Raw genomic sequence first — 24379 nt, 5'->3', positions numbered from 1 at the left:
AAGGATAAAAACAAACCACAAATACAACTGCATCTGGGTGTTTTTAGTAATCTTAATAAACTTCAAACCCTGTTTTAACTTCACCCTGTTTTAACTGTGCAAAAGAGGAGCTTGCTAACACCACTTGTTTTGTATTTACTAAGCTTTGCAATGGTGATTCTCCCTTGGCCTGCAGAGAAATTGGTTGCTTTGCACTGTTTATAGTTTTATATTCTAAAAAGCTGTCAAATTCAGTTCTCTGATGCTAGAGTCACATCATTTAGGAGTTTTCTACCTGATAAGATGTGCCTGTTGAGTTCCAGCGACAGAGAACATCCAGCTGGTTTGAAGAAGGTGCACTAACCACTCCTAGCCATATGGAAAAGGGTTCCTGAAGGACTGTACTGGAAACAAGAAGTATTTACACAACTGTCTGAAGGCATACAGGCGGATTACAAACATGAAACTTATTTTCTGGACATGCTTCACAATAAAATCCCATTGAAGGGGAACCAGAGGTATTTTTCTGCTGGTAACTCTTTGGACAGCAGAGCAGAAAGGTGGAAGCAGGTGACCACTGAAATGTAAGAAGAGAAAGAAGTCAAAACAAAGCGTGTTTTTATTTAAAATACCTGTTGAAATTAATAAGAAAGTGCCATTCATTATTTTAGGAAGAATATTCTTTTTTTCCATAGGGCCTATCACACCATTTTGTATAAAGGGAAATAAAAAATGGCAGTCTAGTTTGCCTTTGAAGAAGACACTTCTGTAAGCTAAAGCAGATAAAGTACACAGCAGCAGACTATCGTTTCATGACTCCCACATTCACTTGAGCAGAAAGTCACCCTGCTACATTCCTCTTTGTGGCGGTGCTGTGTTACAGAGCCACGAGTGGCATTTGCAAGGCCTGTCAGTAGCTGCCATAGTACCTGGTAGCTCCTACTGTGGTGCTTGGTGGGGAGCAAGAAGGGGAAAAATGATTCCTTGAGGTAAAAGTATCACACTGGCTCTCTTTCGACAATCAAATGTAAAATGAGAAACCATTTTTTCCCTTGGGGAGATGGATTCTAATGGGAGGCCAAAAATAGGTGGTTACTGATTTGCCAGGAAGGAAATTCATTTCCACTTCTCTAAAAAGTTGATGTGAGAAAACAAACTGGGTATTTGCTGGCTCAAAATCAGCCTCTGACTGTGTTAAAAAGCTCCTGAAATCATTATTAGAAATCAGGCTTAAAGCCTGATGGTGTCCTCAGGTCTCTCTCACCTCGTCATTATGAAACAACCTACCCATGTCCTTCTACTCCTCTCCTGCCTCTACATGAGGTACAGGTCCCCACAAATGCTGGTCCTTCTCCTCACAAGGACAGAGAGACACAGGGGTGTGCCCCTACAGGCACATCTCATGTAGCTGAGAACTCATTAAAAGTGGAGCCCATCTCCATCCCATCTGGCACCCCCTGCTCCTCTGCCCCAGCTGCTCTCTCACACCAGGCAGCACTGGGCTCTACCACTGCCAGGCTCCAATGAGGACCTGACATTTGTTCTTGTTTTCTCCCGTCTTCCCTAATGGGTACAGCACTACTAAGCGAACAGGAATGCAAAGAACAAGGGAGTTCAAAGCAATCAAGCCTACATTTACCGAGAATGTCTGGATCTTTGCCCGCCCAGAACCTGGAGCATTTACATAGTTTCAAAAAGTTTAACCCTTTTCCATTAAACCTGGCAATGCGCTTTCCAGCACAGGGCACAGCGTTTCTCATCAGTGCCTGAACACAGTAGAAGGGATCTTTCACATACCCACCTCTAGGCGATCCCATTTCACCTTTTACTTCCCATTTTTTTCACTCTGAGGGACAGTGACCTGAGCTCTTGAGTCCTCTGTTGTGAGATGTTCACAGAACTGCACTGCAGGGGAAGGATCTCTTTACAATAACTCCCGAACGCTTGGCTGAAAGTCTTGCTTACACAACATACCCAAGCTGGGTTTGAAAGACCCTACTTGGGTTTTCAACTACAAATTTGTCTGGTGAAGTGTAAATTCACTTGTAACTGTCTGCAAAATCAGTGAAGAAACAGATATTCTGAAATAATTATAACAGCAAACTTGTTTTTTTTTTCTAATGATTAACTCTGAGCAAACCATTGCTTCCATTTAGGAATCATATCAGTTGGCAATTTATTTCTGACTTTCGCATTGTAAAGAAAATCTATTTTTGAAAGAGGTATAAATTCTAGTAATAGTGAGAGCTCCAAAAACAGGCTATTTTGCCCCAACCCAAGGCTTTTGTGTGCACTGTCTCTGAGCTACATAGTGCAGCACTCCGTAGCTCAATCAGCAAACCTGAGCAGGAAGTCAGAAGCGATCCGACTGCCTATTACATACTGTCACTAATTGTTAGTGACAGCAGAAATGCTAAAATAAAAACTGACTCTTCACAATTGCTTGATCTTCCACCACTGCTTGAGAAAAGGCTGTAGGAGCAAGATGCCATGAGCACAACAGGAGGTGGTGGGGCTGCATTTGTTTACCTGCAGCTCAGCCCCAACTGCGGCCTTTTAGAAAAATTACCAACACTGAGAGCTGCTTCTGGAGATGTGTATACACACCTGCAGTACCACCCTGATGGAGCGGCAAAGCGTTCGCCCGAGCAGGCCACGTGTAAGTAGACATACACAGCACAAAGGGAAACAAAAAAACAGTTTTGAAATGGTTTGTTTATCACCCATTTAATCAGATGGAGGTAAAACATGTAATTAAAGTCTGCAAGTATGAGACATTTCAGTTACGGCAGCCGTATGATCTGCACAAGCATCTGAACGCTGCTGCTGTATGCACGCACCAGACGCTGCCCAGCCCCACAACGCGCTGCTGTTCTTGGAGAAACACAGCCCCGGACAGCACAGTTGGTAGCTCCGCTTCTTTAGAGCTGTCACAGAGCGAACTCCCCACTTCACAATGGCAGCCTGGAGCCTCGCTGGGCTACAGCAGGGATACACGAGGGGCATCCGCATGTGCACAGGTGTTAACGCTGCCCGAACTCAGGCTCCCTCAGCACGAGGAGCTGTGCCCGCCCCTCACAGCGGAGCGCGGCGCGCTTTCTCAGCTCGGTCCCTGTTTCCCGCCCGCCGCGTCAGTAGAGGGAAAGAGGGGAGAGCAGCGGCCGTTCTCGTCTCCTTTCCGCCCCTTCTTCCTTCCGTCCGCGCGGGGACGGACAGCGGGTTCCGATTGCGAGTCGCCAAGGGGACAAAAAAAAAAAAAGCAACCGTGAGTGAGCGGCTTTAAAAACCCATTGGAAGGTGGCAGCCAGGAGAGCGGCACGGCTCCGAGCGGTCCGAAGCGCGCGTGGGGCCGGACGAGGGCCGCTCCGTCCACGGAGCCCCAGCGCCGCCGCCCCGGCACGCCGCGGGGAGGAGCCCGCCGCGCAGCCCACCGTGCGCCCCGTGGGCCGGGCAGCCTCAGGGCCGGCCCTTCGCAGGCCTGGGTGGGGTGCAGGGGGTGGGGTGGATGAAATAGAGGCGGGCGCGTGTCCGCGATAGACACCCGCCGCCAGGTACAGGCGGAGGCACTGACGACGCCCGAGTGGATGCGCGGCCGGGCCGGGGCTCGTGGCTAGTGAGAGCCGAGCAGCCGCCGCCCAGCCCAGAGCAGCAGCCCGCGGGCAGAACCCAGCGCCGGGGCGGGCAGCCCGCCCGTGCCGCACCGCAGCGCCCTGCCCATGGCCACTCGGGTGCTGACCATGAGCGCCCGCCTGGCTCCCATGCCCGAGGAGCCGGTGTTCGCGCAGCTCAAGCCTGTGCTGGGGGCCAGGGAAGCGCCTGTCTTCCCCGGAGAGGACCTGAAGCAGCAGCCGCCGCCGCAACCGCAGCACCAGCACCCGGGGGGCGGCGGAGGGGGCAGCGGCGCGGCCCTGCCGGGCGAGGAGATGGTGCAGGTAGGAGCGGGCGGGACGGGGTGAGGCCGCGCCGCGGGTCCGGACCGGGCGGGGGGCTCCGGGCAGCGGGGCGGGGGCGGTTGAGAGCTCCGGCTGCCGCCCGTGCGCTTGCCCGGTGGCAGAATTAGAGCGGCCGCCTGTCCTCCTCGCCCACGCAGAGAGTCATGTTCGGGGAGGGGGGGGGGGTGGATGTGGGGGCGGCGGGGACTTCCCGGGACTTTCTGCCCGTCCCGGAACGCTGCTCGGGATCGGCTCCGCTGCGGACAGCTGCCTGCCGGCCGCCCTCCGGCCCGCGCCGTGCGCCTCCGAGAGGAGCGGTCCCGGCTTCAAAGCGGTCCCGCTGTAAGCGGGGGGAGGCGGAAAGCAGCCTTGCGTGTTAGGGCAGACCCAGATCAAAGCGAGGGAATGCGTCTCTGTTTGTTTGTGTTGTTTACTGGTGGGCTTTGAAGAAACGTCCTAAAAGCCACTTAAAGCAGGGGAGGCTGTTTATCAGCCGCTTTCTCTTCTCGGGTGCTCGCCGGGTCTGGAATGAGCCCTGACGAGGCGAGGGGGAATGCCGCGTTTGCCCACTGGTGTTGCTCGGCACATGCCGGGCCGATGAGTGTGCGGGGTCAGGCGCTGCCGCCCACGGATTCCCCGGCACCACTGCACCGGGGCAGCGATCCCCGTAATTACAGAGTTGTTCCCGGGACCCGGGCAGAGCTGGGACATGTTTATCTGCTATTCACCGCTGTGCAGATTTCTGAAGTGTTACGAGACGCTTTACAAAAAGGGTGAGCAAACGTAGTCGACCCATCTTTCTTTTATTCGGCGTTATTTATACCTTAATGCTTCGGTGTTGTACTTCTCATCGAACGCCTTTCTTCTAAGCATGAAAAACCCTGGAAGCGCAGGAATCAGGCACGTATAAACATCGTTTGAAGTGTTAGCTCAAACGGCCGTCTGGGGATGTGACTTCCCAGAGTTCGCATTTCAAAGCGGAGTGAGTGAAACCGATCGGCGGCGACCTTGTTCGACAGCAAATTCCAAGGGCGAGATCTGTAGATTAGGCCGGGGCCTGTCATTTCCCTGTGTGGGGCTGTCTTATAGGTACGAGATGAAAGCTTGCCATGGGCTGAGGCACGCGATGGGTCTCGATACTGCTCTGTGCGAGCTGTGCCCGCCTTCGTTTTGCCTTCCCGTTCTGAGTGGCGTTGGTATCTCCCTCCATAGGTAGCTCACGGTTTGCCAGAGAGTGGCTGTTTTCTGTTTCCTAACTCTCACTGTGCACGTGCCATCTTGTTTCGCAGCCAGTCATGTAGGCTATTGTACGTTTTGTTTTTGCAGACAAGGTGTGAAATGGAGAAATACCTGGCACCTCAACTTCCACCTGTCCCAGTCATCTCTGAGCATAAGAAGTACAGAAGAGATAGTGCCTCAGTCGTAGACCAGTTCTTCACCGACAGCGAAGGCTTGCCTTACAGCATCAACATGAACGTCTTCCTCCCTGACATCAGCCACCTGAGAACCGGCCTGTACAAATCCCAGCGGCCCTGTGTCCCCCACATCAAGACCGAGCCCGTTACCATCTTCAGTCACCAGAGCGAAACCGCTGCCCCCACCCCTGCCCCTACCCAGGCCCTCCCCGAGTTCACCAGCATTTTCAGCTCTCATCAGACCCCCGATGTGAACAACATTTTCATCAAGCAGGAGCTCCCGACCCCTGATGTCCACCTCTCTGTCACGCCCCAGCAGGGCCAGCTTTACCAACTCCTGAGCTCGCCGGATCTCGACATGCCCAGTGCAGCCCCTCAGGCAGCCGTCATGGACTCCCTTAGCAGTGTCTCCATGCCGTCGGCCATGTCAGGCCTCAACACCCTCTCCCCAGCTGTCCCACAGACTGCAATGAAACAGTTCCAGGGCATTCCCCCATGCTCCTATACAATGCCAAACCAATTTCTTCAGCAGCAGGCCACCTACTTCCCCCCTTCTCCCCCCAGCTCAGAGCCTGGCAGTCCGGATAGACAAGCAGAGATGCTACAGAATTTAACCCCTCCTCCATCATACGCTGCCACTATAGCTTCCAAGCTGGCAATTCACAACCCCAATTTACCTGCAACTCTGCCAATAACACCCCAGAATATACAGCCAGTCAGATACAACAGAAGAAGTAACCCAGATTTGGAGAAAAGACGCATCCACTACTGTGACTACCCCGGTAAGCAGCATTTTCCAGCGATCACACCTCTGGGAATAAGAAAGTGTGAATAGTCATACACTAGGCATAAGCTATTTTCTTTACTATATTTAGAATCAATCATTTCTTGTTGAAGTGGAATTTCTCTAGTGTCTTATTCTGTGTGGTGTGTACTTACATTCTTTAAATAGTGCCTGTCATTTTCTGCATGTCATTTTTACAGTCAAACTCCTGACCTCACTTTAATGTGGTAAAAAAGTTGTGCTCTGTCTTTATTGGAGGAAAAAAAAAAAAATTAGCTATATGTCCATCTCTAATTAGAGTCTGTGTGGGTGTCCAGCTCGTGTCCTAACTTCCCTAATACCTGTGATGGAGCAGAAGCTCAGTTTGACCCTGTAAGATTTGCTTCATCTCCTGGCAGTTGAGGCAGTGGCTGTACCTCCCTTGGTACAAATAAGGAATTCATCTGCTTGGATAAAGCCATTAAAGTTACCTTTGAAAATTGCACATGAGAGGATAGGCTCAGAGGGAATATATGTTGCACTGAAAGAAGAACCTCACTCTTTAAGCTATTCCTTCCAGTAATATGTGATCCCAGATACAGGATGGTCACACCACTCTGTGCACATCGAGAAAGTCACAGCCCTTGGTTCTCTCTCCCTTTACGCTTATAACTCACCTGATCAATGTGATAAATGCATAAAATGGAGAAGTGAGATAAAGTCCTAGGTGAACTGGCGTAGGAATTTAAAAACAAATTTGTAGATAGACTTAAAGATTTATGGAGCCATGTAGATTTTAGTAGCTATTGTTTTATACTACATTAGAAGGAAGTAAGTCTCCCAGAAACATATATTTTTTTCTATGTAAAGCAATGTCTCCCTAGGAACTTTATGTATTAAATTATACTTCTAAATGGTTATTGTGCCAGAAGGTAGTAAACGTAAATGCTTCCAGATAGTACCTCAGCACTGAATGAGGAAGTTTAAGTATCATGTGGAGTGTTCCTGTTCTCCCTACTGAAGCATTTCTCTCCCTTCTTATTTTATCTTGTTTTAGGCTGCACAAAAGTGTATACAAAGTCTTCTCACTTAAAAGCGCACCTGAGAACTCACACGGGTATGTACTCGCTCTCATTGTCTCTTGCTCATTAATGGCTTATATATTTTTTGAAAAGGCGAAAGTGTTTGATCCGCCATCTTCTCCCCATTTCTGTAGAGCGGTATGGGATCAGACTGGCACTTAAGAAAAATTTCAGGTTTGGTCCGTGAGGAAAAAAAGCTTTCTTTTTATTCCAAATAAAAGGCAGTGTTCAGCCTTTTACAATGCAAAACTCAAAATTGTTAAGAATAAAACAGATGAAAATACTACTTTTCCCCCCCAAAAAAAACTTCTTATGAATAATGAATTCAGCAGAGTAAACATTACGAATTTGAAGATTTATCTACATAGCGTTTTTCCATTTTGAGCCTTCTCTTTGACCTGCTCAGAGTTATTTAATCTTAAACTTTTTTTCCAAAATGCCTTGAAAATTCTCAAGTCATCTCTATTTGCATATCACTAAGTGTTTTTGGTTGGTTGGTTTTTGAGACAAACAGTTCTACAGTTTTGTTTTTTTGGTTTTTTTTTTTTCCTGCTAGTGAAAGACATTAGAATGATGGAAATGAAAGTGCAGAGTGTTAGTGTGTAACATCTGTTTTTATACCTTGATCGAATTGTGCGTGCAGATACTGACACAATTGCAGCTCATGGGCATACACCAAGACAGGCTAAGGACAAAGCTTTTCTTATTCATGCACACAGGAGCCAAGCCTTCAAAACCTAGAACTTCATAGAGATTGCTCCTAAGGATGGACTTGTGTAGACAAAGAAGGCAGGGGGAGGAATGCTGAGCTCCCCAACAGCACACTTAGAGCTATTAGGACAGTTCTGGGATCTTAATACAGAACTAGTTGTGCTACAGTAAGAAGGCAATTTTTACTTTACAGTAAAAAGGCAATTACTTATTTATTTGCCAAAATTAAAAAAAAAAAAAAAAAAAAAAAAAGGAAAAAGGAAGGGGGTTACTACCTGTGTACCTGTGTATGTATAATGGAGTATAAGCTTCAACTCTTACCTGCGAACATCAATTTAAAGCAAAATAGAAGTTGCACTTCAAGCAATTTGCTTATTGAAGCAGGCTGCCAGCACTAAGGTTGTGCTGTTCAAGTAATGAGTTTTCACCTGAGTTTAAACCAAAAGTCAAAACAAAATTTAACGTGAGCTGTGATCCAGCAAAATGCTTCGCTTTCTCTGTGGAAACAAGGCTGTGTTTTCAGCTGTTCTGAATGGATTGTTAGATTATGGTAAGATATTGAGTATCTCCAGGCTAAATGTTACTATGGAAATTTTGTTTTGATAAATGAAAGAGTTATCTGTGTTGCACTCACAGTTTAAAAAAAAAAAAAAAATTCTAAGCACCTCTACTGCTTTACTTTCATAATAGACTAAACAAGAGCACTTTGATATTTTTGATACGTATGATCACTCATTACTGACTAGATTAATAAGAATATTTTTGTGAGACTATAAGCCTGAATAATGTCAGACAGTATAATACTATTAGTCTTTAATAAATAACCTTTAAGTGGTGTCCATGCAATTTAGCCAGCATTGAGTCTCAGTTTTAAATGTCACTTGCTATAATACAGTAACTAGGAAGAAGATAAAAGCAAAGTTCTACTCCAGAAAAAGTGGGTGTTACTTGGGCATCATTGTATACTACTTTTCCTTTTTAAAATCAGTGTTTTTTGTTTTTTGTTTTTTTGTACCTTGAGTGGTAATGACTTTAGGGTTTATGAAGTTAATGTTTGTGTGCACAGAAATATATACACTCCTAATACATACTACACAGGGTCACTAATGTTTATTGTTACCTTCACTTTTTTACCTATAGATGTTTGACCTTAGAAGTGTGGATTAATGTGCAGAGGTCAGAGAAGCTGATGTATTCATGGAAACAAGAATGTTAGAGATAAAAATCTAGCGAATTTAAGCAAGCCTAGAATACAAAGGGTCTTCTGGGGAGGTGAATGAAGGGATAAACTGTCTGAAGCGCTAGCATGCAAGAATGCAAATGCATATCCTGTTACCTGCATTATTTCAGAGTTCGGATTAGTTTAGCTCTCTTGAATATTCATTTAATACTTGAAGATTTCCAGTACAGATTGTAATCTCTCGCTTAAGATACGGCTGAAACGTGTCGATTTACGAGCAGGATCTCTGACGTACCGATACCACATAAATCAATCAACTGAAGGTTAACGTGAATGGAAGTGATCTCAGGGAAATGGCGGAATTATGCTGGGGGCCCTCTGGGCTCCCTCAGGAGTGCAGGGGGATCTCTCTACCTTGCCTCAAAAGAGGGAGGCTTGGTGCTAAACTTTGGGGAGGTGTTTCTTTCTGTATACAGTCCACTTTGCATGCACCTAGTCCCCTAGAACTATACATTCATGCAGTGTTATTGAGCCTTGGTTTTAATTTATTATTATTTTTAAGACTCTTGTGAAGCTTTTACCTTCAAAGTCTGAAGTAATTGTCACGTAATCCATTTTAATAAAGTTGCGTGTGATATTCTTTCAAATCCCTTCAGGGATAGCAGACCTGTTTATCTGGATAAACCCGTTCTTTAGTAATCATGGACCACTGAAGTTGTTTTCTCCTTATTCTTAGTTTCTTAACAATACCTTTGAAAATTGGCTGCAGTCTCTCTCTCTCATCCCGACCAGCCCCCGCCCTTCTTAGCAATCTGTCATCTTAAAATAAAAGAGCCTGCAGCAAAGTTTGTCTGCCAGTAAAAGTCAAGACAGACCTTATGGTTTTCCTTTTGTATTGGAAAATCTCAGCCTTTTCAAAGTATTTATTTAGCAATCTTTCTCTTCTGAATGGCTTTCACCAAGTCTAAAAGATGTTCTTTGAGAACAAACTTCAGGGAAATGTTATTTTTGATAGGTGGAATGTAGGCTGTAGGGGTTTTTTTTTTTTTTTTTTTTTTGTTTTTTTAAATCAACGCACTCAGATTTTTACATTTAACTAACTCTAGGAAATGGGCAAGAGCAAAATGCCATTCTCTTTTCTTATGTGTTTCTTGCATGTTTACCTTGCAGCAAGTCAGATAGCATAAGCTGGTATGTAATGGAATTATGCTGGACGCCATATTCACTCTCTCCAACAGTCACATAGAGAAACAAGGTTAATATCTGTGTTTCAGCTGCTGGAGCAGGCATCCACTTTCCTTCCTCTAGATATTGCTTTAGTGTTTGTAAATTAGGAAGTAAGTTTTTGTTGTTGATTAAACTGGTAGCACAAAATGTGGAATATACACAAACATTCAGCTGCTGTGGAGAAACACAGCATTGTGTATTCATCTCTGTGCAGTTGTGGAGCAGATGTCTAGTACATTTGAAAAGCTTAAACACTTCAGAGTGGTATCTTAACTTGCTGTTAGTTATTCCCAAGACATGTAGGACAATATTCAGCACATTGAAATACCTGTTAAAGCATCTGTCAAAATAGATTAGACTTTTTTTTTTTTGACTTCTCGAACTGGGGATTTTCTTTTAAAATGATTATACCCGTTAGTCATGGAACAAGTTTCATAACTTGTATTGTGCAACTGGTGTATATATTAGGGGGTGTTATGCATTTATTGCAGGCTGTCCAACATGAAAACTACTTTAAGACACTGACATATCAGTTCTGTGTCCAACTAGAAAAACGTGCCAGATGTCAGAGCGAAGCAATTCAATGCGTATTGTAGATAACCTCCTTAGATTTCTGCTGTAATACATGAGTAGATACATATATACATATATATATGAAGTGATCATTTAGAACCATGTTTTGTAAAACTTAAACCTGTTAAATTTCTTTATATGTAAAAATTTGGGACTCTTGAAGTTGAGCCTTTAATATGCAGGCACCTGGAATACACTACCTGTAACGCTACAGCAGAACTGCTGGCTCTAGGGTGTTTTCTCTATTATTTCTGTGAACAGCTGCACACTTGAGAATTTTGTATGGTTTTTTAGAGGAAAATCTGTCATTGTTTTGAACTCATCAAGGCACTGAGGGCATTTTCCAGCTGCGTACTGGTTTTCCGTATACAGAATCTTCGTACAGGCATGTTCTCTGATCACATGGTTGATTTGCCATTAATAGTTTCTAACATTAACTGCATAACTATTTCATCTCTATCTATAGATCTAGTTTGTATTTGGTGATGGGAAGTGGAAGCCGAGATAACTCAAGAGAAATGGCATTTCTCTAAATGAGATGCACTCAAAATACTTCCACCAGCCCTAGTTATTTCAAATGCTGCATCGACATGGGACAGCTGCTAGCTTGTGCGGTTCCTCAAGGTGTTAAACATTTTACTTCCATTTAGATCTCTGCCTCAGTAGATCAAGAACTAGTTTGTATACACCAGAATTAGAACCAGTTATGTGCAGTAGACATTAGCAGTCCTTAGGACTTTGTGTTCTGAATTTACTGTAGCTGTAGATCTAGCATGTTAACACTGGTACCTTAAAGAATTGCCCAGAAGCTCAGGATACCCATTCTTTAGAAGAGAGTACAAATGACAGTGGACCCTACCAAAAAAAAAAGCGCCTTGCAAAAAACACATACTGATCCCAGTCCTGAGAATTAGGTGAAGGATTTTGCTTGTGCTGTAAAAGTGGGGAACTGAAGCTCAAGACTGCTTTGCTCTTGGTAGCAGCCTTCTGTGTCTGTAGCAACACTTTATCCAGGAAAAAAAAACTTTTGGATTGTGAAAATAGCTACTAAGTAAGTACAGATTCTGTTTTTTAACCTGTTGAGTGAGTCAGTTGCACTGACTATACTTTAAGGAGATGTCAGTAAATGCCATCATTGGTAGAGAGAATAAGGAAAAATAAAGGAGAGTTAAATAAAATTGTTGACAAAGTGCATTAAAGTGCAATATTGCTAGACACTGCTGGAGAATATGTTGGTATCTTTTATTTATGAATTCTGCTAAATCCATTAGTTGCCTGTGTGAGAAATGGAAGTACATTATTTTCCTGTGCAAACCACAGTTTAAGGGAAAATAATGCATTTTTCAAACACTTTGTGGATGATTGCAGACCTTTGGATTAATTGATTCAGCTCTTTATCTGTAGTCATAACCTAAATGAGACATGCTTGAATGCGTTGTGCTTTTCTGGGCGAAGTCTTAGCAATATAATCCTAAATTTTAATTAAGTATTACTGGCCATTCACGTCAGTGTCTGGCGTTCAATTTTTTGGATGCGAGAATTAAATTCCGAGGTGTCAGGTGAGGGATACTTCTGTTAGATTTGAGATACTTAAAAGAAAAGCCTAACATTTTCTTTTTGATTAAAAGCCTAGAAATTCCCTTTAAGCATGAAAGCTTTAAAGAAAAAAAAAAAAAAAAAAACCTGTTGTTTCTGTCAATTGCTCCCTGAGAGGATTAAACTTCAGTTCCAGGATATTTGATTCCTGATAAGGAAACTGTTGACCTAAGAGACCGGATTTAAATATAGTTCGTTTTGAGACCGCCCTACATACACTAATATAGTCCAAGATTCACAGCAATTGCCAGTGATTACAATTTTCCATTATTTGAATAGACATTCCTTATTGTAATTAATTTCTGAGCTTGACTTGGACAATTGACTCCTGGTTCCACTGAACATGTTCTGTGTAGCGTTGTTTGTTGTTTGTTAGATGACCTGTACCTCCCACTGGTGAAAGATTAGAAACATGTAAGTAATGTCCTAGTTTAGTCTGAGTATCTTGGTAGCAGCATTCTCGTCTTGTCAGGCTGCATTATTTATATTCAGTGATCTCTAACAACTCTGATTAAGGACATATTAAAATCTTTGATTTTGGCAAATGTACAGCACTTCGCTTTGAATTAAAATAGCTTTAATGTATTGCTTTCAATTTTTGTGTTTGTGTACAGTAGATGGAAATCTGGAAGTCTACAGCAGGTTTAATGAATTCCACGTTAAGAGCACCTCTTATCTGGCTACACAAGAGCCAGTGTTATTGGTGTGAGAGCTAAAGAGCTGTTCTTGCACCACAGCCGTAGATGAGGAAATGTGTTCTTCAGCAGAGCACAGAACTCGTAGACATGGCCATACGCCCCAGATGGCATGGATTTCTTATAAACCTACTTTAAAAAATTCCTTTCCTCTGTTTGCATATCTCCTTGTGGAGAGACCACCTCTGTTAAGACAGAATGTTATGCCAGAAAGAAAATAAACCATTTCACAGGCCAATCAAGATTCCCCAGTAATCCTTGAACTGCATAAGACAACACTAAGAAAAATAAGAGTGCTTCAGATATTGCTAGGAGCTCTCAGAAGATAATGCCTTTGTGTGGCTGTAGTCAGAAACTGAGTGGTACGTAACTTCTTTTTTTACTGTCCTCTTTGCTTTACCAAACTCTTGTCTTTCTTTCCTCTTCATGCTTTTGTTAGAAAGAGATGTAATACTTCTTGATTTATCAGTGATGGGATGTTCCAGGAGAAACAACTATGTTACAGAATTCCTAAAAATCCTGTTTTGTTATTAAGTAGTGGACACCAAATAGCCATTACTATACTAGGCACAGACTTTTATCACATTTTAAATGCACAGCATGTGTTATGCATTTGTATCACTGGGGGACTGCTTCTTTCAAGGACTATATTTGTTTCATCACTCAAAAAATAAGCTGGATTTCCTTCAGCCTCTACGTGTACTCTCAGCCTTCTAATCCCCCTCGGACTTGGACAACACAGAGAATTTCAATGCACTGAAGAGCTTTTAAGCAGCTGAGGGATATTTGTTTTAATTTTGAAATTTCAGCTTTCTGTTCTTTCTCTGAACAACAACAAAAACTGCTATAAAAAAAAAAAAAAAAGACAAAAACCCAAAATAAAAGACTGTTTCTAACAGACTGTTTCTAACAGAGGCAGCTTCGTCAATGATAGAATGGGGATCGAAGTTTAGGTAAACTTTCAGAGCTAGAAACTTCTTTTGATCAAGGACAGGATACTCAACCAACTGCTTTCAATTCCAGTTAGCCAGGAAGAGGCTGGAGTTTAAAACAGTCATACTTAAACCTAGAGTAAAGCTATGTCAGGCAAACTAAAACAAAGGGAAGACTTAGCTTTTTAAAGACTGTAGTACGTCAGGAATCTAAGACAACTGATTCTAAGATGTAAAAAATTTAAAAGCAAAAATGTCAGAAAACTTGTAGTAATCTGGTTTAAAGCAGGATACAACATGGATGTTTCTGCATCACACTGTTTGTACCAGTGATAAACTGTTTTTCCTCCCTCCTTGGTATCACACCTAGTTGAATATTTTTTTAAGGCTGGGCACTTGCCTCCAGGGAAGCAGTTCTAGAGGAACAAAGTGTTGTGTGCTCCTGCTGGTTCTGAGACTTGCCCCAGAAGCTAGGCCAGCTATGCTTGGGCTAGGATTACCTGTTGTCTGGGCTTTCTGGGGCTGGCATTCTGCTATTGCCAGACATGTCCATCTTCTAGCTCCTGAAGAGGCAGATGCCAGACAGTGATATGGCACAAAGAGAGCAAAAATGTGTTGTCTCTGTCAGTGACTCATGAACGCCATGCATACCTCTCCACAGAACTTCAAAGGGGTCCTTTCCCCACCCCCTACTCCAGCATCAGGTGAAAACACTTCCCAAAAGAAGGAGAACGGAGTGTTTCATCTTCTGGCCGGCTCTAGTGCTTACTCACCTCGACCTTGTCTACCTTTCCTTCCTGTGTCCCGCAGTAGCTTTGAAATGTGGGACTTGGGTGGAATTGTCCCTTTTTAATTCACTCGAGTCATTATTCCCATGTATTTCCATTTGATGAAGGCTTCTTTATGCATAATTACATGTGCTTAGATCTTCAAGTAGCTGACTAGCTTTGAAAACCTGACCCTTACTCTATACAACTTTATATTTTAAGAAGGCCATTCTAGTAGTGAAGTAGTAGTGAAGAAATAAAATTACACAGCTGCTTCTTCGGTGGAGTAAGGAAGTTTACTTTCTTGTTAATGGAAAAATTCATTGCTAAAAGAATCACGTTTTAAAAGAGTGATTCTTTTTCCCGAACAGCATTTTATAAGTAGAAGTGTCTTCTCAGGATGCAAGGAGACCTGATCATGGCCTTTCAGTATCTAAGGGGGTGCTATAATAAAGTAAGGGACAGACTCTTTAGCAGGGTCTGTTGTGATAGGACAAGGGAAAATTGTTTCAAATTAAAGAAAGTTGATAGGTTGATACAGACTGTATATAAGAAAAAAGTAATTTACAACAAGGTGAAGTGGAACACTGGAACAGGTTGCTCAGAGCGGTGGTGAATGCCCTGTCCCTGGAGACATTCAAGGTCAGGCTGGATGGGGCTCTGAGCAACCTGCCTAGTGTAGAAGTCCTTGCTTGTTGAAGGGAAATTGGACTAGATGGCCTTTAAATGTCCTTTTCGACTCAAATTATTCTGTCATTTTTGAACAAGGACTATAGGATAAAGGATATCCTCCAAGTGACCATCACCCACCTCATGGGTAGCACTGTACCTTTCCCATGTGAGTATGGCAGTGACAGTCACTGCCAGCAGATAGAATTAATGCTAAAAAAACACTTGGTCTGTTTTTAAACTACTACAGCCTGTGATAAATTAATGAGATAAATTAAAAGAAGAGTCAGCATTGACTCGGTGGTCCAGATAATTTTCATGAGATATTGACAAGGATCCCAAACCTTAGGATCTACATTGGTGTAGTTTAGCTATTGAAGTGGTTAGTAAGGTGACCATGTTATATGCAGGTATGCATACATCTTTCTGACATTTTTGCAATCTTAGAGCATTATAATTTATTTAATTTTTAGGGGACAGACAAACACATTGGAAGAAAAATAGTCTCCTTTCAGGTTAAACTCCCTTATCTCTTGTTAGGTACATTCCATAAAAGAGCTTCCAAACTAAACATTGGTGATTAAAATTTCAGTGCTCAAGTACAAGCCTGTTTCTCATGCTCTACAAATTTATTTTTAAAACTGGAGAATGGATACATATTAGCAGTTCAAGAACTTAAAATATATTTTGTGATGCATAAGCCTAGCAAAATATTTTAAATGAGTGATACTGGAAGGAGATTATGCAAAAGTCCAATTAAACTTATGAAATCCCTATCCTGTTGAAGTATAATTTAAAGGAAAGCAGTTCTGTTTCCCAGAAGTGCTGTGTATAATATTTCTGGCTTGGGAAGAAAGGGTTGGAGTGTGCTATTTGGCTGGAAATCGGTACCAGCTTCCTTCGTGGTGTTTTAGCTGAACGGTGTTGACATTCTAACAAATCCTGTGGAAGCTCCCCTGAAGTGGAGGAGTGAGCTGTTTTCTTGCTTTTACAGTGAAATATCTGTTTGATACAGTGATCGTGTTCCAGTAACTGAGCTATACTGCATTCGTATTTGATGGCCAGTGGCGTTCTTGGTCTAACACCCTATAGAAATTCTAAATTGCTGGAGGAAAAGCAAGGGTTTCTAAAACTTTACAGCTACTGTATTTCACACAATCATTAAAGTAAACAAATCTTACGTTACTCTGTAGCCAATGAAAATAGTGTATAAAGAGTTCAGTGTCCCTTGTTGTGTATACCTGTGATGTTGTTTGTTTTTTGTTTTTTTTTATAAATAAATTCTCAAACTCAGATTTCTCAGAGCTTTAAAGTCAGCACAGAAGAACGTAGGATCACTTCAGAAAATATGTAACATGAGGCTTTTTTTTTTTCCTTGCCACAGGAACTTAAACCAAATTCTTATTTCTGCTCAGTGACAAAAAGCATGTGTATAGATCAACAGAGAGAATACTAGCAGCTAATTGTTCTCCTATCTGTAAAGGAGTGAAAATAATGTCCACCTTCTTTTTCTTGCCCCCCTTCCTTCTTGCCCCAAAGGAAAACATTTGAAATTGATTCAGTTTTTAAATAGAACTTTCCAGCGGAAACTAGCATTACAAACATAGATATTCAGTATTTTACCCCTAGGATTTATTCAGAATAACCTGGGCCTCTATATTGGCGCTAAAAATAAATTTTCCAGTTCTCACTGTTAGCCAAAGCAGGGGTTAAAAGCAACGTTCTGGCTTTAATTTCCAAGTACATAAAAGTAACGCTGTTAAAACAATCTGTGTAAGGCACCCCCTTGTTCCCCTGGGTGCATCCTCAAGCTCTGTTCAGTTCAGCTCAGGTCTGCAACACTTGTCCAGGAAGGAGAAGCAAGCACAGCTTCTCCGCTTGTGCTGGTGCTGCACTGCATGACAGTGAGGTGCCCGTGGTTCTTTCTTGACTGTAGCAGCATTGATAGATGAGGTGACCACTGCACTGTAAGCTACACAGTTTTCTAGATAGGAATTCATCATTGCCTTTGAACCCATTGGGTCCAAGAAGCCACATGCTTTGCTGCTGTCCTGATTTCTGGTGGTTTATATGCCAGTAGCCTTCACACAACATGTTGTCACAGATGAAAAACAAGATAGAATGGGAGGACAGCAGGTTTTTTTTGTTTGGTCTTAGGGCCAGGTGCCACTTACTAGGACAACTTTGAGACTGCTTTTTCAGTAATACAACTTAACGTGGCACTCAGTGAATTTTGGCATATCTCTTTATCACCTCTACACCAAGTCTATGAAATGTGCTTTTAGGTCTTGATTCCCAGTTAGTGTTTCATTCTAGATAGTCCAGGTTTTCTGTGTGGTAAGTGCTATTTCCCCACCTTCTTTACTGTTTCTCATATACCCAATGTTAATCTGTAAATTGGTAAACGAGACAGGAGTAAACAGAGAGTTGACTAAATCTCTGTGCTCTCTGCAGGCAGTTAGGATGGGGGGATTGCAGGATGGGATTTATGACAGTTTTAAGTGAAAGTTTTTAAAGATTGGTCAGAAGCTTTTAATAGTATCATCTTACTGGGACTATTCTGGATTTAGGCTAAATTAATTCTAAACCAGGTGGAAACATTTGATTAGATGAGCTTAAAGCCAACGTGGAGGAAAAGAGAAAAAAAGAGAAAAGGGAATTGTTTTTGAGTTAAGGTGTTTTACATGTAAGAGTAACACTGTTTTGCAACAAAACACAAAACATTCACTGAAGGTCTCTAATGTTACACTTATGGAACAGCAGTGCAGTCTTTTACAGACCTCCAAGTGAATTACAGCAAGACTCAGTTTAAATACATGAAGGATGACATACATATTACAAAGGATCCTGCACTGAGTAGAAACCTTTGCTGTCATTCTGCTATGAAGACTAAATGTGCTAGCTGACTTCTCTGATGTTAGAAAAGCTTTATGTACTAAATTTGAATGAGATCTGTATTTTAATCTACAGTATATGTTGTGTGAAACAGAAAAAAAAAATAATCCTGCTTTGTAGGTGATTCCAGTCTTTAGACAGTGTCAGGAAGAGTAAATTCAACTGTGATGGAAATTTTCAAGAAATTGTGATCTGTTTTACCATGTATCAGTTAATTTTGAACTGTGAGAGGTGATTCCTCCCCAAATTTGTTGTTTTCTTAAGGTTTGCTATTATCCACTGCAATTTCAGTAAATCCTTTGCTGTCTACGTAAAGAGGTGGTGGTTTGTTTGGCTGGTTAGTTTTATCTTGTAGAAGTCTCATTCTAGTTGTGAACATTCTGCTGATATGAAGTCACTTTGCCACGGCGAGCAGAGAGCTGACTCCACTTTTAGCAGTAGATGGAAAGTTACTGCTTAGTTGAGAAGAAGCAGTAGAAACACACAGACAAAACATATTTCATAATTTCATTTAAATTACAATTTAGAGTCTCTGAAGAGACATTCTGATGTTTCTCAAATAGTGTTCTTTGCAGAACAAGCAGATGGCAGGATATTGTCTTCTGACTCTTTTCCACTTGCTAATGTGACAGTAAACCAGGGAAGACTAGAGTCACTCCATAAAGCTGTAGGATTGAAGCTGTTAGAGTAAAGGTCTGGGACCAGATGCAGAAGGAGAAGGTCTTTAAGCCACGGTGGAAAGATTTTTTTGAAAGCTCAAGTCTTCATCTGATTCTGCTCCACTTTGTTGCTGAGTGCTCAGATAAACTTGGTTTTCTTTCTCTCTTTGCCAGAATCAAATTGATATAAAGGATATAGATAGCAATTGACTGTGCCAACTGAAAGGTGTTTTTGTCAACCAGCGTCAACCAATATCCTATAAATAGGTAATCTTAGCTTCTTTATTTATATGAAGCTTGCTTGTGTGGTGACATCATGTCCATACCAGCTCCTGAGCAGGTGTATGTCCAACATGTAAAGTTCTCTTCACACAGAAGTCATCTTGACTTTGTGGCTTCATGCTTCTCCCATTTCAACAAACAAATCCATAAATTATAGACATGCTTCAAAGACCCCATTTACGGTTGTAAAATGAATGAATGCATGTATTTCGGGTGCTTGAGCTAGCATATTCAGGACTAGCAGGGTATTTCAAAGTAGCATTCAGAGTTTCTGTAATATAGCAAGTTTTCAAAGATGCCATGCTCCCTCTGCATTGGTACAGCCTGATGGAAACAACAACCATTTGCCACCTCTGCAATGTAATTACCTGATGGTAGACATTTAATTCTGAAAACAAGGACTTTGGTCTTTTAGATGCTTTCTTCTATATATAGCTAGCTGAAAGCAGAGTACCACAAGATTTTATTGCCTCTGACATTTTAGAAAATATTATCCCAGTTGTATTTGTAATACACTGCACCTTTGTTCATGCTTCAGAAGACCTTGAACCGATCTATATGCTACAAAGAATCTTTATAGGAATCTTTCTTCCCACTTCAGGCTTCTCTTAAAAAAGCTCAGTCAAACTTAATTTATCCTTCTTTAAAAGGTGCGAGCATAAGTTACAAACTGGGCCAGGTTGTCATGTGAGACTGCTTTCCTCACTCTGCTCCCTTTCATAATGAGATGAATGTGAGGGAGCATATTTCAGTCTCATGCAGGATTTTTTTAAACCTCTGTTCATTTCTCTATCGTAACTGTCCCTGATTCGTATAAGTAACCAGCTTATGTTTGAAAGTTTCTTTTTTCTTCCTGATGCCATTTTGCCCAAGTATTAATTTGCAGAATTTCTGAGCAGAAAGCTCAGAATAAACAAAGAGGCTGTTCATTTGGGGCCTGCAGAACATGCCTGTGAATTAGGAAACATCAGATTTTTTTCTGTTGTCGTTTCCTTTAAATTGAACAGCAGTGTTACTCTTGTCAACCTCATGCTAGCTCTCTTCAGAAGATGCACCGCTGATGTTTCTCTTCCTTCTGTCTGATTTCAGGTGAAAAACCATACAAGTGCACGTGGGAGGGCTGCGATTGGCGATTTGCGCGCTCAGATGAATTAACGCGCCATTACAGGAAGCACACTGGGGCTAAACCCTTCCAGTGCGCCGTGTGCAACCGCAGCTTCTCTCGCTCCGATCACCTGGCTCTGCACATGAAGAGGCATCAGAACTGAAAGCCAGACTTGTTGCCGAGGCTGTTCTGTATCTATGCAATTTCCTAATGACTCTCAACTTACAACTGAAATTAGTTTAATTTTTGAGGATGGATCATCCATTTAAAAGAAATCTCAAAACTGGAAAATGTATATTTTGTATATTTATGCAGAAAAAGGGAAGACACTGTACCACAGTACCAGAGTGTTCAAGTCGTTTGTTTGCTCATATGGGTGTATATGGCTTTAGTCAGCAGATTTCATCTCTTTACAAGTATTATGTCTTGACACATGGCAGCGTTATACATATATTTTTTTCTCTTTAGGTGTTTTGACCAAAGCACTGTCATTATTGTGACAATGTTTAGTAAACAAATTAATGAGAGACTGCAGATGAATGGACACAGTGGAAAAGCCATGCATTGTAATCTGTCAGGGTTTTACTGGATTTGTTTAGTACTTGTGCTTTTTTTTAAATGTTAAGTCGTTCTGTGGAGATAAAATACATAGAAAAATTCATAAACAGCCATGGAACAAAGCATTTTGTTCTGTATGCTGCATGTTTGCTATGACAAAGATTTTGTAAATATGCAAATCAGCTTTTTAGGGTTAAAACAAAAGTTTTCTAAGAATTATCTGGAAAAAAAACAGTTGTTTTACATTTGCTAACGGCACATTTACACAAAAAGTTACTTAAATACCTCTCGGAACAGTACCAACTTAGCTTCATTTCTCTTAAGAGAAATGAGCAAGACATTCAGATGTTTTGTACCTGTTAACTCAGATGGTGTGCACTGAATATTCAAAGCAGGATTTTGTTTTCAAATTTCTTAAAAGGGTAAAACATTTAAAGTGAACTGGAAAGTAAATGTTGGAAGCTTAAACGGGGGGATAGTTACAGTATACAGAATGTTAAACCTCTTATTATAAGCTAAACTTAGTAGGATTTAGGATGCAATTTTCATATACGGACATGTTAAGCTGGTTCAGCACCAGTATGATCTGTTTTCATGTGGATATTGCATGTAATTTACTAGAAGGTAAAGGATACAGTAATGTTATTTAAAATTACAGTGCAGTTTAGTTAATCCACTGTTCAAATGGATACACACGGGGAAAATTAACTGCTGACAAAGATAGCTGAAACTCCACTGAAGTCAGTGAAGTGGTGCCCTTTTATGCTAACAGTGACTTTGATCCACAGTGTTCAGCCTCGAAACATTAAGTGAAGGGCCAAAGATGAGGTTAGACCATGCAGGATTTGGCCAGGCAACAGGAGAAAACGAAACAAACCAAGTAAAAGTGTCTGTAGTTCACAAGCCGTAATATTAAGCTGTCAACCAAAGGGTAGAATAAACAATCAAAATACCAAAAAAGGGTCTCACAGGAAAACCTAGCGTTGTTAAAACTGTTGTTTGTCTTTATTTATTTGTGGTATACGATAGACTTTTTTTTAAGACAATTTTACATATACTTGATAAATTATAGTTTTGTTTGTTATAGTTAGAAATGTTGCTCTTAATGTAAATAGTTGACAAATGATGTAAATAATTTTGTAAGGCTTCAAATGTTTATACGTGGAAACACATGCATAAATTGGTTGCTGTTTTGCTTCTTTTGCCTCCCCCCTACCTTATTTTTGTATTGTGGTATTTCCTATGCAAATGTTGGAGCAAACAGCTGTATAGTTGTAGAATGTTTTGAGAGAGAATGAAATGGTTTATATATAAAAGACTTTTTTTTTTTTTTGCAAAATAAAACAAAGTGCCTAATGTGCGTGTGTGTGCTCTCTGTAGCTCTTGACAGAGTTTTGTGTTTTTGCATGAAGAGCTGGAAATCACAGCTATATTAAGCTAAGAATGTCTGTTCTTCATAGTAGGGATTGTCTCTTTGGAAAGTTCCTTGCCTTTCTGTGTCCAGCCCTCTTTAAAATAATGAATGTGAAAAGATTCTCTGCCACTAGAACTTTAACAGAAGTGTGCAGTAACCTGAACATAATTGTGGTAGTCCATCCACAGCCTTGTAGCTGGAAAGGAAAAATGCTCATGGCACGAATACAAGAAATATAAGAGTTCTCTCCTACTTTCAAAATGGGTATAAGCTGTTTACACCAATTTAGTGTTGCCTAAAATTATTTTCTCCCTTCAGACTTCTTTTCATGTCATAGAAAAGCAGGAGGGCCCCAAAGAAGTCTTTCACAATGCCCTCTCCTCCCTCCACCCCCAAAACCCATCTTCTTTTCATTATTTTTTATTGGAAGATAGAAGTATCATTTGATTTAGAAATTCAAGTTGATGTGCGTACAGATCTCAGATTACAACTGTCATCCAATCCTTTCTGTCAAGCTTAAAGAAAATGATTATACTGAACTTTTCAAAAGAAATCAGTTTTACAACCAATGAAAAATTCAATTTAAATTGTTTACTATTTCAAATTGATATATTAACTATCAACTTACTCAAAATTCAGTTTTCAAATTCCTGCAAACTCTGGCTCCTAAATCCTTTCTTGTATGTCCCAGTTCCTTCCTTATAATCTAACTTGGATTTTTCTTTAATTGTTTTTTCTCTCTTAATTTGCCTTTCCCATTTCACATAAAAGCAGTTCCATACACCAACTTATTCCTCCTTTTTGAAAATACCTAGGATAGTCATCAGTAAAGTCAGTGAAATCCCAGCTAATTACCAAGATAATCTGCCTATGTCTAACCTAACTCTGAACAACCACAAATGCTAAAGCAATGTTTTGGAGAATATGGAATGTAATTCCCAGCAGCATTACTGCTGCATTACCCTTTTTTGATCCAGCAATTAGAAGAAGTGCTGCATTTCTTTACAGTTTTTCTGCTAGGAGGGGAAGTTGGCGCTGCAGTCAGTAATCACTCATGTGCTGTCATGGTAAATGAGAGTTACCAGAGCTTATTTTCCTGAGCACGGGGTGAAGTAAATAACAGCAGTGTTCCAGGCTGTTCAGTGTGCCAAGCCTGGCCGCTTCACTCAGCCCAAATAGCTCATGTCGTGCTTGGGACTGGATGGGCAGCAGGTTTAGGAGCTGTTTTGGTCTTCTGTGAACGAAGACAGTTCTAGTTTCTATGTTTCCCATGCCTATTCTCAACAAAGGCCCACTGATTGCATGGTTTCAGCCTCTGAAATTGCTTCATACTACTTTTAAATGTTTCTCTTGCTCAGCTACCTGGTTGCATAAACCAGCTTAATGGCTCTGTGTTAATCTTGAATGAAAGGCCATAATTATGACCATCTACTTCAACAGTGTTTAGCCTAACACAAACAGAAATGCACACAGCAGATTCATGCACTAGAATACATTAATAAACTGAAGGCAGAGAAGCTAGCTTTACTGGCGAGTGCTACGTCCCCTGTATTAACAGTTGAACAGCACAGCCAATCTCAACACTAGCCAGAAAAGGCTGCGTTGCCATAGCCCCTGCCTGCTCACTGGAAGCAATTGGGCAGAGTCCCCTGAGGTACTGAGGCAGCTCTCAGATCCAGCTCTCAAATTATCATTCAACACTCAAATTATCATTCCACGTGAAGAGGGAAAATCCAGTTGGCAAACTGGATTTTCCAGTGATCATGTGAAAGCCACGCTGTCTCTTCACTGGGTGCTGAGTTCCTTCCTGTGGTTTTTATATTAATTGAGGCACAACTGATGTGAACAAGGTGCCTCTGTGCCCACATGGGGATCCTGTGGCCTTCATTATATGGGATCTTCTCAAGGATCCTTGTAATCGGCTCTGTAAGGTGCCACCCATGTG

General features: G+C 41.6%; 1 protein-coding gene across 2 annotated transcripts; it reads left to right on the top strand.

Annotated features, from left to right (window-relative positions):
* The first annotated feature begins 3463 nt into the window (after nucleotides 1-3463).
* Nucleotides 3464-22376, top strand: KLF5 (KLF transcription factor 5). 2 transcript variants are annotated; one of them, XM_085215742.1, is made up of 4 exons: nucleotides 3464-3911; nucleotides 5238-6108; nucleotides 7147-7206; nucleotides 20447-22376. In XM_085215742.1, the coding sequence occupies exons 1-4, from the start codon at nucleotides 3696-3698 to the stop codon at nucleotides 20623-20625; spliced, it is 1326 nt and encodes a 441-aa protein (XP_085071868.1). In that variant the 5' UTR covers nucleotides 3464-3695; the 3' UTR covers nucleotides 20626-22376. The 2 variants fall into 2 exon arrangements, with proteins under 2 accessions (XP_085071868.1, XP_085071869.1); XM_085215743.1 differs by lacking the exon at nucleotides 20447-22376 and adding an exon at nucleotides 19250-19275.
* Nucleotides 22377-24379: the final 2003 nt, after the last annotated feature.

The sequence above is a fragment of the Meleagris gallopavo genome, chromosome 1, assembly GCF_905368555.1.
Source record: "Meleagris gallopavo chromosome 1, MGAL_WU_HG_1.1, whole genome shotgun sequence".
Lineage (NCBI taxonomy): Eukaryota > Metazoa > Chordata > Aves > Galliformes > Phasianidae > Meleagris > Meleagris gallopavo.
The sequence above is the reverse complement of the archived record's forward strand: the minus strand, read 5'-3'. Positions and strand labels throughout refer to the sequence as shown.

Excerpts from the sequence above, each read along its gene's own strand:
- KLF5 (XM_085215742.1), top strand. The coding sequence starts at position 3,696 with ATGGCCACTCGGGTGCTGACCATGAGCGCCCGCCTGGCTCCCATGCCC. Across the intron at positions 3,912-5,237 it reads CGGGCGAGGAGATGGTGCAG|ACAAGGTGTGAAATGGAGAA; the intron begins GTAGGAGCGGGC and ends TTGTTTTTGCAG. Across the intron at positions 7,207-20,446 it reads GCACCTGAGAACTCACACGG|GTGAAAAACCATACAAGTGC; the intron begins GTATGTACTCGC and ends GTCTGATTTCAG.